At 37.5% G+C, this 19731-nt stretch overlaps 1 protein-coding gene across 1 annotated transcript in view; it reads left to right on the top strand.

The window, feature by feature from the left end:
* Window positions 1–19731, top strand: part of LOC308504800 (contactin-associated protein-like 3) — a 194714-nt gene that overhangs the window by 166749 nt on the left and 8234 nt on the right. The window contains 4 exon segments of the mRNA XM_081066133.1: window positions 1764–2003; window positions 3471–3701; window positions 4914–5047; window positions 5819–5910. Coding sequence (XP_080922259.1) covers window positions 1764–2003; window positions 3471–3701; window positions 4914–5047; window positions 5819–5910 — 697 coding nt within the window.

The following is a 19731-nucleotide window of genomic DNA, read 5'->3' as shown; positions in this document are numbered from 1 at the left end:
CAGTGATGATAGCAAGTGCGGTCAACTACTCAATCAGCACATGTACCAAGAGCTCAGTATTTAGTATTTCTTTCCATTGATTACTGTACCCAATTTATAGATGAGATAGTGGAGGCTCAGAGAGATCAGTGACTTGCCCACAGAAATTCAAATGAAAGAGGTATCCAGACCCATGTTGGACAGATTGCCGAGCTCGCACTCAATACCATAGATGATTTGTGTTTGTTTCAATTACGTCTTATCGATACTATTTACAAAACAGTTAGCAACGTTTAGCCATTTTTCCCATTTTACTTCTCAGTGCAGTTAAAGAACCGGCTTTGTAATTGGGACAGAATCTTCTGTGTCCCCTTAAAAATAGACCATAGGAGACCAGGTGAGCAGAGGCAGCTCGCTGTGTCTGCACAGCAAGGCTCAGCCCAGAGCCTGGCTGCACTCAGCCCTGCCCCCACCTCTGCTCTCTCATTGCAAATGTCATATTCAGAGCCAGGCTGGCTGTTTACCCTCACAGCCCATTCTGTAAAGACTAAACCTCTAGTTAGTGGAAGGCTTCCCTTTAATCTACTTGCTTATTTTTTATTATTGCTTATTTTTCCCAAAGGGAGAAGAAATATGTCTGCTACATTACTTTTCAGACAACTATTTTAATTTGGAAACGAAACATATTAAGGAAGTAATTCTCATTTGGCCATTTCTCATGTGTTTTAAAGTAAATAAGGACACAGTCCAATTAAAAATTGATATAAATCACTAATTAACAGTCTGCTTTGCCTTAGGATACCCACAATATCCATAAAACTCATCTCCAAGCAGCTGCTAGTTCTGAGTCAAGGCATCACTTCACGTCATCAAACTGAGGATCAAATTAAACAATTTTGTTTTCTGATATATAATCCTGAGCGTGAATTAATGTAGTTTCTAGGCACAAAATTTGCATGAAAATCTACCTAGAATCAGCATCCCCACGAGGATGTTTCAAAAGCCTAAGAAGCTAATTGAAAATTCAGATTTGCGGTACCTACCCCAGGCCCACAGAGACCTAATCCCTGGGGATAAGCCCCAAATCTATTTTCAGCTTGTACTCTAGGTGACTTCTGTGCTCCCATATTTGAGAATAGGCTCCCATGAGACATGATAGAAATAGAGAGAGGTATGTGTTGTTCAGTTTATGTAATACCACCTTACCTCAGAGCCAACAGGATGGAGTTAGGAAGCCTTGACATCTTAGCTTTTGGTTTCCCCCTTCTAGCTTCTCTTTCTTTGCTCCCTCTTCAATTCCTTTTCACAGCTGTATTATTGAGAGCTCTTCTAAGTAAGAATTAGTATTATACATATATGCAAATTTATAATATACATTATATATTAAATATGAATATTTTATATTGCAAAATTTTTCAATTATATAACCACTATTATACATATCATTGTTTTTAGATTTAAACTTTAAAAATCATTGGTGATCTTTAATTTGTTCTTTATAAAACAATGAGTGGAAAAATCTTTTGAACTATAACTTGAAATATTTTTAGAAGAAATATTTACCAAGTTCAACTTAAAAAAATATTTTTGTTAATGTTTAGTCAGTGTCATTCGATGAGTCTTAATATTTGATCACAGCCTATGTTTTCAAAATTCTATTTGTTCATAAAACTTGTAACACATTACTTTTTGTACATTATCTATGTGGCCTCCGTTTGACATAGAGAGGAAATCCGGAGTAAGAGTCCAGGACTGCGTTTGCATTTGCAATGTTTCCCTTGTAGGTGGGACAGCAACCAGACAGAAAGGCTTCCTGGGATGCATTCGGGCTCTGCAACTGAACGGGCTGGCCTTGGATCTGGAAGAAAGAGCCATGATGACGCCCGGAGTGGAGCCAGGGTGCCCAGGACACTGCAGCAGCTATGGACACTTGTGTCGCAATGGAGGGAGCTGTAGAGAGAAACGCAGAGGTGTTTCTTGTGACTGTGCCTTCTCTGCCTATGATGGGCCATTCTGTGAGAATGGTGAGTGTGACTGAGGAGGGTTACAGGGAAATGATGCCTGTCTTAAAGACTATGAAGATCGTTTCTGTAAAGGAAGGATATGGTGATTCTCCGTGCTGGCTGAAACAGAATTGATTGTTTCTGTCTCAAATCCCTCTGCCTAATTTGGAAGGAGGTATGGTTCTATTCTGGAGAAGTCGGTAACCGCCTCTGTTATTAATAGATATGGTATCAGTCCTCTCTGAATTTCTCAGAGGACCTCTGTGCAACAAACGCCCTGAGGAAAACAATACCTTTAACTATACATGTACACTGGACATTTAATTTTATATAAATCTAAGATGAAACATTTGGGGAGCAATAATATTTTTACTCAATCCTGGGTAATGGTAGTATGGGGGGATTAGTTATCTTTTTACCCATACTTTTTTTAATGTTGTAATTTATAAATTAAAAAGCAAACAACAACAAAGCATGCTATTATTTCTCTCTTGAGTTATTTAAGGATTAAAAATATTCTTTAAATATACATAAAGCAAAACCCTTACACTTATACAGAGGTTGCCAAAAAATGTATACATGTTTTAAGAGAGGGGAAAAAAATACTATTAAAATCGTAATAATATATACCAATAGCAAAAGATGAATACAAGTTACGTTTGACTTCTGCAATTACAAGAGGTGCTCAAAGTGGTTACCATCAGCGTCCAGGCACTCCTGATTATGGTGAACTATTGCTTGAGCAACGTTGACCAAAGTGTCCACTTGTATACATTTGTTTGGCAGCCCCGGTATATTGCAATGTCGATGTAAGACACGCCCAAAACTGTAGAGCAGTTTAATGAGTTGATTTGAGCCAAACTGACAATTGCTGGGAAGCAAAATCTCAATGGATAAGAAAACGCTTCTGAAAATGGCAGTTTCACAGCTTATTTTATACATTAGAATCAAAGAAGGAGACATAAGGAGGGTTACACAAAATCAATCGGTGTATATTATTAAGAGGGTGGGAAAAAGCAAAGCTGAGAAATCTCGGGGATTGGATGAAAGGTAAAATGGAGAGACAGATACTTCTTTTACATTGGTGAGTACAGGATAGTTAATAGCATTTTACAGCACATAGAGATGGTAATTGGGACAAGAACAACAATGAGGGATTCTGTACTTTCCTGCTCTGGTGTGGTGGGTTGTGCCCTGAGGGGTCCAGAAAAGGTGATGACTGACTTTCCAAGGGCATGTTACCTTAGGTGCAAAAAGACAATAGACAGGCTCACTTAAGGTAAAGTCAAGGAAGCTGCAGGCCAAGGACGTGACTTCCAGCCATGATCTGCTTTTAGTTAGGAATTTTTATGTTCACACCATCCTATGTGGTTAATTTTGGTCTCTGAGATTATAGGGCCTGCCTTGCAGGCATCCCCTGAGCTTGTCAGGTTTAGTATGTGGCCCCTTATCATCCATACTAACAAACAAAAATGGGTGTCATTCCAGAAATTTCTGCGTATTTTGGAAGTGGCTCGTCAGTTACCTACAATTTTCAAGAGCATTACAACTACACCGTCAGTAAGAACTCCAGCTCCTTTGTGGCCTTGTTTCCTGAGGACTTGACACTGACCAAGGAAACGGCCACACTGAGCTTCCGGACGACTGGGACACCCAGCTTACTGCTCTATGTGAACTCCTTCCAGGAGGAGTACCTGTCTGTCATCCTCGCCCCCAATGGTGAGTGTCTTTAATGTAAGAACAAGAATGACTTCAACACTTAGGACCATCATGAGGGGGCCCTTTTGGTGCTAAACTACAAACCAGGAAACCAGGAAACACCCTCTTGTGTTATTTGGGTGCTTTTACTTTCTTTATAACCCCAAATTTTATCACTCAAGTTAACATTTCAATGATTAAATTAAGATGCTTTTCTCCCATAAAAGGTTGATCATTTTATGTATTTGATTTGCAGCTGTGCTTCTTGTTATTGCTGAAAGGTCTTCTGTACATGAATAAATTAGTCTTGCAGTTCATTCTGAAATATATTACCTCATTTTATACCTGGAAGATATTTCCTCTTTCTAAGTGAAGTAAAGTACATTAAGCCATCTAAAAGCCAGTATCCGTCTGCATTAAACTGTTGTTTCCTCATCAGTGGATGAGAAGTCATTCGTGTCATATTTACATACAAAGGAAAATGGAATGAGAATCACCCAATCCGTGGCCGCTGGGACTTTCTAAGCCTTTTCCTACCGCAGAACAAAACCAAACCTTAAGCTTCCTCACGGACAGTGAGGAGAGAAAACTTCTGGAAAAGCTTTCTAGTCTTTGAGTCCACTGCCTCTGTTACAGGCAGTAGGGGAGTTGGAGGGTAGAGGGCACACCTGTAAACGGGGGCAGTGTGTAGATTGGGAGATTTGGATATTGTGGCAAAATCACTCTTTTCTCCGTTTTTTGATTATGGCATAATATTAGGGGAAAATTATGGTTGTGTAAAAAAAATTTGATTATACAAATGTCAGCAATACATTAAAATGCATTGAAATGTCACATTAGAAGTTGTGCTTATAGAAACAGAATGTTAATGCAATATTGCTTGAGGTTTTAGCATTTAATAATATGAATACCACATGAGTTAACTTACAACCTAGCTTGGAGTTTCCATATGCTTAACTTAGACTTTTTCCTTTAGTTAAGGAAATGGAAGAACTTTGAAAAGAAGACCCTCTGGTGTTGAATTTTAAAGTAGTGTAATTGGATCCTGAATTTGGCCCTAGAATAGTACATAAATAATCACTATTCCAGGAAAAGTGACTCTCGGTACATTCAAATAAATGCTCAACAGATTCAAATTGCATTAAGTAATAAAAATAAAATATGTGTTGGAAGCTGCATGGACAGTTTTTACAGAAGTCTATTTTGGCTAAAAATGTTATTTTTCTTCTTTAGGAAGTTTGCAGATCAGGTATAAATTAGACAGACGCCAAGAACCTGATGTTTTCAACTTTGGTGTCAAAAGCCTGGCTGATGGGCAGTTTCACCAGGTGACAATTGACAGAGAAGCAGCAGTGGTCTCTGTAGAGGTAAGGGCCTGAGTTCAGCAACAGGGACGGGAATCAAAATTGTGCTGCTCAGATCAGAATGTAAGACCTAATGCAGAAAATTAATAATAAATCTTCACAAAAGAGATATACATTTGGCCCTGTCCTTTTCTAAGTGTTGCTAGGACAAAAAATGTAGTCAGATGTTTTGTTCTGTTTAGCAATGTTTGTGTATTTAGCAAGAGACCATCAAAGTTATTATTAGTTTGTGACCATTTAAAATACCTAGCTGTGCTCATTGGTTTTTTACTTGGTAGGGAAGTGCTGTCTAGTTTATCATAGTGATAATTGGATTACAAAAGAACAAATGTTACAGAAATTTAAGTACAGGAGAAAGACAAAATTTTGCTTAAAGTGGGAATACATTTTAAAAACATCAGAGTATTTAAATCATGCATTGTCCTGGCTTTTAAAAAATAACCTTTAATATAGTGAATCTGTATGAATAATGAAATTTTCTGCTCCTGTTACAGGTTACCTTTTGAAATAAGTCAAAGCTGGAAGGTTTAAAATAACGTATTGCATCTCTTTGTGGATTTTACAATCTGAGGGAAAAGGATAGGTGGAGTGGAATTTGAGATATTATAAAAATTGTTTATAAAAAGTTTTCTCCTTTAACCTTTGTGATAGCAGGAATGTATGGGTTATTTTTATCTTTCTTTTTTTTTTTTTTCATCCCTCTCTGATTCCCATCCCCTGATCATCAAAATTGTTTGCCATTTTGATATTTGCTTCTCGTGGGACATTTATTAGGTTAACCAGAATGCAAGGAGAGAAGTCATCCTGTCATCGGGGACAGAATTCAATGCTATCAAATCCCTTACATTGGGGACGATTTTAGGTAAGTGGCAGAAACAGTGTTTCCCACATGACATGAATGGGAAGTGTTAGGTTGCAGACCAGGAAGCATTCATTATGCTGAAAGCAGCTCCCTGTCATACTCCTGATTTCCCAGTGAGTGGCAGTCCCGGCAGAAGCCGTCCTCTTATCTGAGTGTACATGTAATCATGAGTAAGTGCTGCCTGTCTGTGGACCATGAGCCGTCCTTGAAAAATGCCTCCATGCTGACCCTGTCACTTGGCAATCACTCATAATGAAACTTGGCATTTCTCTAATAATTCAGAAAAGAGAAAAATCAAAGAAGGTATCAATTATATATTAATCAGGTCAAATGCAGAAATTACTTACTGATAAAACTTAGATTTGCATCTTAAAGACAAAGAGACTATTTTCTTTAAACAAATGAATCAGCTTTGGGATATGGTTAGGGCTGAGGTGAGATGTGGTCTTGCTCTGAGCTACTCTTGTAAAGTCATGCCTTAAATGTCACCCAAACATTCTTTATGGCTGCCAGTCATTCTCCATACAAGCACCAAAGTGAAAACATACTTTACAATTTAGGCATCAAATTTTTATGCCTTAATTTTTCCCCTTGTCACTAGGAATTAATTGAAATAAAAACTTGGAAAGTATTTCTTTTCTTTGTGACCATATATAAAGTACACGTTTCATTGATATTTAAATGTTATTTAGGGGGAAATCATCATGTGGCGTGTTTATTATTCCTGCTCTGGTACTTGATACTCAAATGCTATATTTACCCCTAAATAATGGATAGAATCTTTATTACCAATTCAGCCATCTATACATTGATTCTTTTGGTCATTTCTTCTATCATATCATATGTACACACACACACACACACACACACACACACACACACACACCCATTTCTTCTGTCATACATATAAATGTATATCAATAGATGTAGGTATACTAAGTTGAGAATGTTAGCGAAGGCACGTGAATGGGTGTTCAAAGACAAGCACAGGAACTACTAAAGCGATCAACATCTTTCAAACAGATGATGAACATCAAAGTCAGGACTTCGTGTTTTTCAGACACAGGAAACTTTACAAATCCTAGTGCTCCCCCACGGTACTCCGTGAGTGGTAAAAACAGATGGGTGACATTTACATGGTTCAGCCTAAGGGAAAGGTCTCAACTGGTCATCTGCTGTTTAAGATGCAGATGAAGCCATTAGGAGGGTGCAGAATGCTTTGCTGTTTAAATTCTATTTAAAACAGTGGCATAGTATAGAAAACCACAAAGACAATTGAAAGAAACTGCTCCCCCAACTTTTACCTATGAGAAGAACAGTATACATTTAGATAGAGAAGGTTATGAGATTGCTAAAACTTCACAGACCAAGTTGAGTTGTAGAGAACAGTGGATGGAGACCATCCTTGGCTGACAGCTGAACTATATTCTAATTGTTTATAACATCCAAGTGAAGAAGAATTTGCTCCCTCTTTTATCTGATGTTGAGCTCTACTCTCTGCCCTGGCTGATAGTTTCTATCTTGGGTTGAGCAAAATGAGTAGTTGATCATCTGGGGTATACAAGCCTGAGAGCTGTGCTTCTGTGGAGGGTGTGTGGTCGTGAGTGGAATGATGGTTCTCTGTCCCAGCAAGCTGATCTCTCCTTGGTTGCCAGAACAGATGTCTGTGTGTGCTTTCTTCCCAGCTATGAGGACCGATATGGTCAATAAATACTACAGACACGCACACACAACTTCCTGCCCTCGATGCCCATCTAACAGGAGAGAGAGAGGAGGCATGTTCATAAATGTCTGTGACACAAGGTAGAAAGGTACCATCAGGAAGTGTGAAATTGACAAAGGACTATTTTTAAAGACAATCGAGCTTCAAATAGATTATCTATGAAGAAATAGCAATACATAATGGAAACTGATATAAGAAATAGACTTCATTATATGAAAGGGATCATACAAATAAAAAAGTAGAATAACAATTTAATTATGTAAATTTTATTGTCCTACAAGTTAATATATGGAGGACAATAGAGTGGAATTCAAAATGTTAATGTTTTTTTCAAGACTGATATATTCAAAAGCATTTCTCTCTCAGGCTACAATTAAAGTTGAAATTCAGCAATGAAGTTTAGAGCCTGAAGCAATTTAGTCTAATAAAATGATTAATATTCATTTCATCTGTACCTAGAGGTATTCATCTTGATCAAAGACTAATAAAACTTTTCATGTTTTGCATAGCTTTATTTTAAGATGGCTTCTATACTAATTCCACTACTTCTTCCAGATCAATTGTACAAGAAGACAAGTTTTGTGTTCATATTTGGAGATTATAAGCTGAACTACCTTTCATTAATTTATAGTAAAATAGACCAACAGATTGGCTAAGAAAGGAGCCATTAATTTTCCAAAGAGAATTGTCCCCAGCTGTGGCAAGTTAATCAGTACTTACTAGCTATTTTGACTCATCTAGTTATTCATTCATTCAAAAAATGGTGGTCCCTAGTAGTACTTACACTTCATTGGACATTTCAAATGCCTAGCAGCAAAACACATACTGTACCTGCCCCCAAAGCACTTGCAATATAATAGGGAATATAAACAATAAAATGTTTATAACTAGTCAATCATTGTTAATACCTACTCTAATGTGCTTTGGAAAAGTGGCTTAGGATTGTCTTCTCATGAGCACACTGCTCTCCCGTTTTTCAATGGTCTTATTAATGATGATGAACGAGGTTAAGTTTTCCCAGTTAGCATGAGATAATTTCAATACATTCTTACCTTAATTATGAATCTTAAGATTTCTAATTTTCTTTCTAGCCTTGACTCTGATAAGGCCTATAGTCTTAAAGTATGAGAGCTTTAAAATATAACCAAGTAAGGTGCCCGAGCATTTTTGCTAAGTTTTAGTTCTCTAGAAGCTTTTGTATAATTAATATTCTATTGACTTTGTTTTTTTGTGCATTAGAAATTTGTTTAAAACCCAAAATATCAAAACAAAACAAAAATCCGTTTTGAAGTGTACAGACTAAAGATGTGTCTTTCTACCTCCTCCTGGGGGAGAATACAATGAGCTGTATATAGTTCAAATCAACTTGGTCATGCAGACAAACCTTAATAGGTCAACTTTCTGTGTGAGGAAAGGAAATCTCCTGAAAGAGTGTATGTTCAAGTGGAGCTTGAGAGAATTAGGTAATAAATAATTTGTGGAAATTACCTACTGAGGTCTGCATGAGTTTCAATATTAAAAACTCCATTGCCTTATGTGACATGTGTTAATCTTTCTATGCTCTGCCTATGAATTTGTCTCATTTAGAAGAAAAGTTACAGAGCAGAAAGACACGAAGAGTTTGTACAATTACAGGAATATGTATGTAGATGCAAAAATCCTCAACAAAATATTAGCAAGTCTAAGCCAATAACATAAAATTATTATACACCATGACCAATTAGGATGTATCCCAGGAAGTTAAGGTTCGTTCAACATATAAAAATTAATCAATGTAATATACCATGTTAATAGAATACAGTGGTACCTCGGTTTTCGAATGTCTCCATTGATGAACATTTCGGTTTACAAACACCTACGAACACTGTAAACCTGGAGGGGAATGCTTCCATTTTCGAACACACCTCGGAAGTGGAACATGTCACACGGCTTCTGCTGAGTGCAAGATCCTGAGGTCTAGCTGTCGGCTGTTTTCCAACATTTCAGAACTCGAAAGGTCTTCCGGAACGGATTACGTTAGAAAACCGAGGTACCACTGTAAAGGCAAAAACCACATGATTACCTCAATAGACACAGAAAAGGCATTTGAAAAAAATCCAACACATTTTCATAATAAAAACACTGAACAAACTAGGAATGAATGGAACTTCCTCACGTGAAGAGGAAGTCTACAAAAAACCCACAGCTAACATCACACTTAATGATGAAAAAATGCAAGTCTTCCCACCTAAGATGAGGAACGAGATGAGGATGTCCACTCACATCACTTTTGTTCAAGATTGTAGTGCAGGTTTGCACCAGGGCTATTAAGCAAGAAATAGAGTAAAAACTATCCAGATTAAAAAGGAAGAAGTAAAATTATCACTATTACTAGAGGATATGATCTTGTAAGGAATCCATAAAAAATGCTGGTAGCGTTAATAAACAGGTTTGGCAAAGACACAAGATCAATATACAAAAATGTATTTCCATACGCTAGCAATGAAAAACACAAAAATGAAATGAAATGAAATTCCATTTACAATAGCATCAAAAAGAATAACATACTTAGGAATAACTTTAGCAGAAGAAGTGCAAATGTATACTAACAACTACAAACCAACAAATAAGTCATGGGGATGTAATGTACAGCATGGGGAATATAACCAATAATATTGTGATATGGTGTCAGATGGTTGCTGGACTTACGGTGATCACTTCTTTAGGTATATAAATGTTAACTAACTATAGTGTACACCTGAAACTGATATTATGTTGTATGTTAGTTATATTTTCAATAAAAATCTTAAATAAACTACAGAACATTGGAAGGAATTATGGAAGACTTCCATAAATGGAAAGACATTCATGTTCACTGATTGAAAAACGTAATATTGCTAAGATAGCAATATTTCCCAAGTTGATGTACAGATTCAGTGCAATTCCTGTCAAAATCCAAATAGGCTTTTTTGCAGAAATTGACAAGTTGATCCTAAAATCCATATGGAAATGCAAGATGCTCCAAATAACCAAAACAATCTTGAAAAGAAGAGTGAAGGTAGAGGTCTCACCCTTCCTGACTTCAAAATTTAGTACAAAGCCATAGTAATCAAGACTGTGTAGCATTGGCATGGGGATGCAGATAATGATCAATGGAATAGACTTGAGAATCAAGAAATAAAACTATATATGTATGGTCAGTTGATTTTTGACTTTGATGCCAGGACCATTCAATGAAGAAAGAACAGTCTTTTCAACAAATGGTGCTGGAGCTGGATGAATATCCCAAGTTAAAAAGTGATATTGCCCCCCTACCTAACATCATGTATAAAAATTAACTCAAAATGATGATAGACTTAAATATAGGAGCTAAAAGTATAAAACTCTTTGAGCAAAACACAGTTGTTAAGTCTTTGTGACCTTGAATTAGGCAACAGTTTTATATAAAAAATTTTCAAAAGCCTTCCATTAAATAATGGTTCTTCAAAAGCACAAGCAAAGAAAGAAAAAGATAGATAAACTGGGCCTCATCAAAATTAAAAGCTTTCGAAAAGACAACCTACACAAAGAAAAATATTTGCAAAGCATAAATCCGGTAAGGAAATTTTGTACAGAATGCATCAAGCACCCTTAAAATTAAACAACAAAAAGATAACCCAATTTAAAAATGGTCAAAGAATCTGAATTTCTTCAAAGAGGATATACAAATGGCCAACATGAAAGATGCTCAAAATCATTAGTCATCAAGGAAAAGCAAATCAAAACTACAAGAACCCATTTCACAGGCAATAGGATGATTATAATCAGAAAGACAGTAACAAGTGTTGTCAAGGACATGGAGAAATTGAAATTCTTATGCACTGCTGGGGAATATAAAACAGCATGGACAAATGTTAAAAATATTTTGATGAATGAAAGCAGTGCAGCCACTGTAGAAAAGTTTGGCCGTTCCTTAAAATGTAAAGCATAGAATTATCATGTGACCCAGCAATTCCACTCCCAGGTATATACCCAAGGAATTTGAAAGTATATGTCCACATACAAAAAGTATACATAAATCTTCATAGAAATATTATTCATTATAACCGAAAGTGGGAATAACCCCAGTGTCCATCAACTAAAGAATAAAGGGGTATATAATGGAGTATTAGACTAAAAAAGTAATGAAATACTGATATGTGCTACAACATGGATGAACCTTGAAAAAAATTATGCTAAATGAAATAAAAACACAAAAGGCCACATACTGTATGATTTCTTTATATGAAGAGTCCAGAATAGGCAAGTCCACAGAAATAGAAAGTAGTTTAGATTCGCCAGGTGTTGGGTATAGGGGTAGGGGAGGTAGGAGTGGAAAGTGACCACTATGTGTACAGAGTTTGTGTTGGAGTGATAAAAATATTCTGCAATTAGATACTGGTAATGGTTTTACAACTTTGTGAATATACTAAAACCCCACTGAATTGTACACTTTAAGAAGGTGCATTTTATGGTATGTGACTTATATCTCAAAAATAAGAAAAAAATCCAATACATATTTATTTCTTTTGATGATGCCTTTTCTTCACATGCGCTTGGGAGAGTTGGATCAATGACCCATTATCTGACATTTATTCTAAAGTGTGAACGAGTTTATTCAAAAACAGGATTTGATGGAAGAGAGAGAGGAGAGAACCGGAAGGGCCCAGGGTTCAGGACCACTGAGATGGAATGAGGGCATATCAAGAGGAGGCTGGACAAGCCTGGTCACAATTTTGAAAAGAGCTAATGTCTAGGAGCAGCAAACATGTTGGATTCGGACAGTATTGCCTTGCCATGTGAAAGGTGGCAGAGACTGTTTACATGTCATTGCAGGAAGAGTTGATATTATTTACTGAAGACTATTCTTCCAGTAAATTTCTGCTGGCAGTGCTGGTTAAAGGGGCCTGGTGTCTGATCTCATCTCTGATTTCTTCCCACGCGTTAGTCCAAGTGCCGGAGATACTTTGGTGTGATGGGAAGGGGTGGCAGGGAACAGGGAATAATTCACTTCTTTCTGACTCTAAAAATCAGGTCCCTCCAACCCTGAATTGTTCAAAAGACAGACTGAAAAGATCTGTCTGGTATTTTCTAATTGTCATTTATTTAGAATAAATGAAATTCACTCTGTTTTATCAACTCCAAAATAAATAGCAGGTTGATAATTCAGTCTAGCTGCTTTCATTCATCAAAGTATTTTTAGCATTTGTCCATGCTGTTGAATGTAACAGTGGTTCATTTGTTTTCTTTGTTGTGTCCGCTTATATTGCACTAATATACCACAGTTGGTTTATTCTCATGTTGACACGCAGCTGGGTATTTCCAGTTTGGGCTGTCCATACCCTGTATTCCTTTTATAGTTGTACCTCCTTATATTATTTTTTATCAGTTACTTCTAAGGTTACATTATGCAACCTTGATTTATTACTACTTTTAATTTACACTTCCCAAACTATGTAAGAACCTGAAAATATTTTATTTCCATTTTATTTATTCTCCCACACTTTTTGCCATTGTTGTCATGTACAAGGTGTGATCAAACAATACAGTGAATGTCTAAATTTAAAAAATTTATTACAGTAAAAGACACATTGCCATTAATCCCCCTCAGAATACTCCCCCTCGCTTTGAACACACTCATCCCATCGTCCTTGCCACTTTCTGAAGCAGCTCTGGAAGTCCTCTTTCCTGAGTGTCTTTAGTGGCACTGTCATGGCTGCCTCCATGTCCTGAATCATATTGCCTTTGGGGAAGAGCCAGAAGTCACATGGTGCCAGATCCAGTAAATAAGGTAGATGGGGACACACTGTAATGTTTTATTTGACAGAAACTGCTATATACCAGAAGCGACGTGTGACATGGAGCCTTTCCATTGTGATCACAAAATACCATGAACTCTGCTGCCAAGTGCCATCCCACAGAAAGGCAGGGATATTCAATATGGGAGGCAGCACATCAAACCTCAGTAACAGTGTGTGACAAGTTTCAACTTGTTCAATGTAGTCAATTGGATGTGAGCTATGGTTGAGAGGTGTGTTTTAAAGTGTGCCTAAATCATCCTCCATCATGACAACGCTCCGTGTCACACATCACTTCTGGTACATGGCAATTTCTGTCAAATAAAAACATAACGGTGTGTCCTCATCCACCTTATTCACTGGATCTGGCACCGCGTGACTTCTGGCTCTTCCCCAGAGTCAAAACAATTCAGGACATGGAGGCAGCCACGACAGTGCCACTAAAGACACTCAGGAAAGAGGACTTCCAGAACTGCTTCAGAAAGTGGCAAGAGCGATGGGATAAGTGTGTTCGAAGCGAGGGAGAATATTCTGAGGGGGATTAATGACAATGTGTCTTTAACTGCAATTTTTTTAAATGTAATCATTCACCATGTTGTTTGATTACACCTCTCATTTTACTTTCACACGTTATTTTTTCCACAAGATATTAGTATTGCTGTTGTTTTAAGCAGTCAGTATTCACTTCAGATTATCCACATATTTACCTTTTTTGATGCTTTTCACTGCTACTTGCTATTCCACAAGCATCCTCTGTGTTTCGTGAATTTGGGTGCACTGAGAGCCTCAGCACATCTTGGAAACACTCTGCCTCCTGTTCCTCCTGCTCTGGTGCTCACTGCCAGTGCATTTCAGAAGCACTGCCCGCTGTTCTTTGGCACTTCCTTTTCATGCTGGGCCTTTTGCTACAACACCCACTCCTCACAAAAGCAAAAATCTCACCTACACAACTTGCTGCTGTATTTTAAGTGTAATGCTCCCCAACACCTGAAATAATTGAGAATGTTTATGTCCTAAATGGTTGGAAATTTGATTGTCAAGATTTCTTACCATAGACATTTTTAAGAGGAAAAATCTGATTAATTCTGTTTTTATCTAAAATGATTTAGGGGTTCTACTCAAAATTGCAGTGGAAGTGAAGTGTATCCTTGGTTTTTAGGCCATTCTTTACTAAACATTATGTTGCTTCATGGCCATACTCAAACCACCTTCCTTTCCTCTCCTGAGTATGAAACTGACTGGAATGCTGTTACTTCCTCTTTTAATATTCCTGCAGTCTCAAGCTGGACTTGATCAAATGTTTTCACCGCCACGTGTAAATTTCCAATAACATACCAACTATTCTCCTAAAGTTTCTTTCTTTACATTTTAAAAGGGAAGAAAACATTTGAGCCAAAAGAAGGAAGCTTAGTGACGGAATTCCAGGAGTCAGCTAATAAGGAAGATAGATTTGCACTTAATGTCTTTCTAAGCACAACTGTTAACTCTGATGCTGACTTTGTGTGGACCGGGGTCAGGCAATGGTAACTTATACCATAACACTTGCCTCCAATCCCAATTCGATCTGCTTGTACCCCTGAATTGGAGCTGTTGGGCCAGGTAGGAGGGGTTGGGATGGTATGAATGACAGAACGAGGGTGGGGATTTGCCCTAGGGCTGGAGAATAGCCGAGTAGAGCCAGAGTGCAGTGTGAAGCCTGTGGATACTGAGGAAAGCTTGGCCTGCAGAGAACTTGGGACCTCCAAGGGGAATGTCAGCACTGCTCAGTGTGGCTGTGCCCATCCTTGCTGCTCCTTTCAGATCCAAGGAGGAGCTGGGTCATCATCATCATCGGGCCACATCTCTTTTACCAATATCAGGGCGAGGGTCACAGTGAGAGACCTCTCCCTACACTTTGTGGTCAGTCTTCCCGCAGGTCCACTGCTGACATGGGCAGAGAAGCTGCACTGTTCACATTGTCAGGACCTGTATATGATGTAAGATCTCCAACCATGGCTCCCCAATAAGCAGACCAATAAATAAGTAAATACGGCCATCCCGAAGGGACTCTAAAAGCAAGCGTGGGGTGGGGAGGAAGAAAAAAAACAAATAAAATTCCCCACATCAAATTAGACCTACTGGATTTCCCCGAAAATAAGACCTAACCGTAAAATAAGCTGTAGCATGATTTTTCAGGATGCTCGTAATATAAAATAAGCCCTAATGCATCTTTTGGAGCAAAAATTAATGTAAGACCCGGTCTTATTTTCGGGGAAATACAGTAGGGCTTATTTTATATTACGAGCATCCTGAAAAATCATGCTAGGGCTTATTTTCTGGTTAGATCTTATTTTCGAGGAAACAACAGTATTGAAGAAGATAGAACAACTAGGATGAAACTGGGCACTCAAGGAGATTTGAATAAAACACACACACACACTAGGAATTAAATATGATTTTTCAAAATTTCTCTGAAAGGTCTAAAGGAAAGAATCGTCACTGATTATCCTTAAATAGTAGCCTGGAATATTATGTAGGTGAAATATCTCACTACAGAGCAAAAAGACAAAGATAGAAATTAGGAGAGAAAATAAGAGTTATTTGGAATTTAGCTCTGCGATATCTAACATAAATAATTGGAGATCCAGAAAAAGAATTAGAAGCAAAGACAATAATTGTATACGTTTTTAAAAACGCAGTTTCTCCGAACTAAAGGAAAACTTGCAGATTGAAAGGACTCATCAATTCTGACAAGGAAAGACACACATCTAGGAAAATTCCTGAATTACAAAACCACAGAGAAAAATCTTCCAAACTTTCCAGACAGAAGTTATTACAATGAAAAAATAATTATTTTGGCATTAGCATCCTACTTCTCATTTGTAACAATAGGGAGAAAAATGATGGAACAATATTGTTATATTGTTATGAAGAATGGGGTGCAACTCAAGTATGTAATATATAATTTATCTGACAAATATAAAAAAAGATTTTGGATAACAAAAAAGGATTGAGATTAAATGTTAACTATGCATCCTATCTGAGGAAAATACTAGAAAATTACTCCAATAAAAAAATGAATCACAGCGATAACCTCAGGATGGAAACTATAAAGGGGATAGGAAACTGTGAGAACTAAACCTTTCGTGTATATTCACACCCACACATGCATGAGCACACAGAGTTACATCTGCATGATTAAGGATGGGCTGTTTGGGTACATACAAATTCACCCACACCCACAAATCCACATATACTTATATGTATAAATATTAAGTACAGACTTTTGAAATACAGGAAAATATAATGCAATATAATGTACTACCAATGTTTCTTTCTTCAGTAATAGCACAATTTCTGTAAGAGTGACACTGTATTTTTCTATTGTCAAGATTTAACACTCTAGTTCAATTAACAATGTAATTTAGTTTAAAACTAAATTTCTTTGCTTCCCTCCCCTCCTACTGGATTTAATGACCTTGTTTTCCCAAGGCTGCATGCATACCTCGTTAATTTGTTTAATCGACATCTGCTTTGCCGGCAACCAGGTTGAGATTCACTCCTACAACAGAGTCTGAGATAACTATCTTGGGACAAACCAGACTCTGGGAAGCATTGCTTTTTGTTTTGTTTTGTTTTGTTTTGTTTTGTTTTGCTTTGCTTTGCTTTTTTTCCAGATATCAGTGTCCAGGAATCATCTTTATTTTGCTTCTTCTTATGCACCTAAAAACCTCTGGCCATTCTCCAAACGAGGAAGATGTCCTTTGAGACAGGAGTCCGCCATCTTCCCAGAATGCCGCATTTTGAATAAACCTTTTCTTTCCACCAACTCTTGTCTCTTCATCACTGGCTCACAAGTGGCAAGCAGCTGAACCTAAGTTCAGTAATATCTACAGAAATGAAGCTAGGTTACTTCTAAAAAAAATAAATCCACAAAATTGGTCTAATTCGTTAAGAGAATGCCTGCCCTAGATTGGATGTGTTACCCTGGTCTGGAAGCACTCATGTCAGACTTTGACCAAGAAAGCAAATGTTGCCTGGTCACTCTTTTTGCTCAACAGCTTAAGTTTTTAATTGATCTGTATGTAGTTTTTTGGCTTTTGTTTGTTTTTTTGTTTTTCAGTATTTTAGCCTTGCAAAAGTCCTATGTTACTATTGCAGTGTCTTTTTATTTCTTCTTTACAGTCTCTCAAGTATATACAAGCAAGAGTGCCTTTCTTTAAGAAATATGTATTGTCTGAATTCAAAATTCTGAAGGAAAGTAATCTTTAAAGAACCGTTCTAATTTACAACCATCATTTAGTTGAGTTGTCCCAAGCTCATTTTACTTCAGTATACTTAAGAATCTACCTGAAATTCCTCGTGCATAAAGCTTTTTCATGTCTCATATAATCAACCTGTCCAAGAAAGCTACATGTTTTAGAGAGATGTTCATTATGATTATAACAATGTAAACATGCCCCTAATTTAATGTATATAGAGGTCTTTAACATAGCAAACACTTACTTTCAAAACTTTAAAAATCACTGAACAGAATTTTGTAAGGCCAAATGGCTCCCAATGCATTTGCTGAAAGTCTCAAAGTTAGATCAAGCCAGAAGGAGTAAATACAGAACAGATTTGTCTTTCACGAATGACAGACTAAAATAGTGAGATAAAGTTTAACAGAAAAAAGGAGAGACCTATAATAAGATTCAAAATACCTCCCATGAGTTTGTAGGGAAGTAAGAACTTTACCCCTCCTTTCTTAGGGTTGGTGGCTGGGCCTGAGAATTAAATTGACATAGGACAGATTAATAGGAGAAAAGCATATAGATTTGTAAATGTACGTGGGAGCCCTTATTGGAAAATGAAGGCCCCAAAGGCAGATAGGCCCAAGTATTTAATACCAGGTTGAACAAAGAGTAGTGATTGTGAATAGGTAACTAAAATGTATGGGGAGACTAAAGGGAGATAGGAGTTATTTTAACAAGGTTTGTATGTACAGATTTCTCTGGCTGGACTCCCCGCCTCTGGTGATAAAAATATTTCTTTCCTCCTGGTACAGAGAGGGAAGCTTTTTCATGGAAGTTTTATCTCCACTTTCAGGAAGAAAACGTCGGTCAAGAGTGTCCCTCTTGCACCTGCTGTTTTTCAAGTGACTTTAGCTCAAAATAACCTTTATGCCAACGTGGCGTATTTTGGGGTGCCATATTCTACCATCCTTCAGGGAGAAGCTTCAGGGTGTGCTGCTTCACTTTAGTGACAATGAGGATATCTTTAGATACCCTGACATTTAGTAAAACTCAGGGGCACAAGATGGCAGCCAACTCTGGAAGTGCGTTTTTAGTTTGAGCCAATGCAGTAATCTTTTATGACAAGGTGGGTTCTCTGTACTCCTCAGGCCACACCTTGAAAAGTGCCACAGTTTAAAAACCATTTGAACACCCAAACTGACTTCGCAAAGGTGGTCATGGGACTAAATTAATCCTGTGATTATAAAACGTATGAAGCATCCTATGCAACTGACACTAAGCTAAGTGCAGGGGGAGACAGGAATAAAACACATGCCCCCCAGGAGCTTCCCACCAGTTCTGTGAGATGATCCAAGAACAGTGACCCTTTGTAACTGATGTACCAGGCGAGGCTGGCTGCAGTGTGGTCACACACCCTGGCTTCAGAGTTCAAATGCCCCTGTCCAAAAGTCTGCTTCAGCTGCTTACTAGCAGTGTAAATGTGTAATGGCAAGCCATTAAATGCTGCTCTAAATCCTCACTCTTCTTTATAGTTTTAACAAGAGCCCTTTATTTTTCATAGCGTCTAGCATGTATGTATTGGTTACTACATATCCAACAAAGCTATGGTTATTTACTTTCTCAGGAAATGGAGACAAAAGAGCAGTGTCCCTCAAAAACTCAAAGTTAAACTCAAAGGAAATAAAGACTGTCCTCTGAGAGTTTAACTACAAGGCCACGAAAGACTGGATCAGAGCTGAGATTCCCAGGATGAACTTAGAGACTGGCCATTACCCCAACCAAAAAGCACTTACAGCATATGTACGTATACTCTGTTGACCTTATGTGCATTCATTAAAATAGAAAGAATAGTATAATGACTCCCATTTACCTGTCCCTTGATCTGAGCAATCATGGACATATCCAAAAGGTGTTAACATAGTAAAAGAGACAATATTCTGTTGAGAAAGGGGTTACTACAACTGGCCTAGAACCAGCTTCCTCACTCCCCACTTGAGCACCTTCGTTCACTAAACTCTTTTGTTACTAACTTAAAGCAGGAATAAAAGCACTTGTGGTGTTATGCTGTGAGCATTAAATAATAACTTCTCTAA

This window comes from Rhinolophus hipposideros (genome assembly GCF_964194185.1).
Source record: "Rhinolophus hipposideros genome assembly, chromosome: 11".
Lineage (NCBI taxonomy): Eukaryota > Metazoa > Chordata > Mammalia > Chiroptera > Rhinolophidae > Rhinolophus > Rhinolophus hipposideros.
This window is presented reverse-complemented; position numbering and strand designations above follow the sequence as displayed.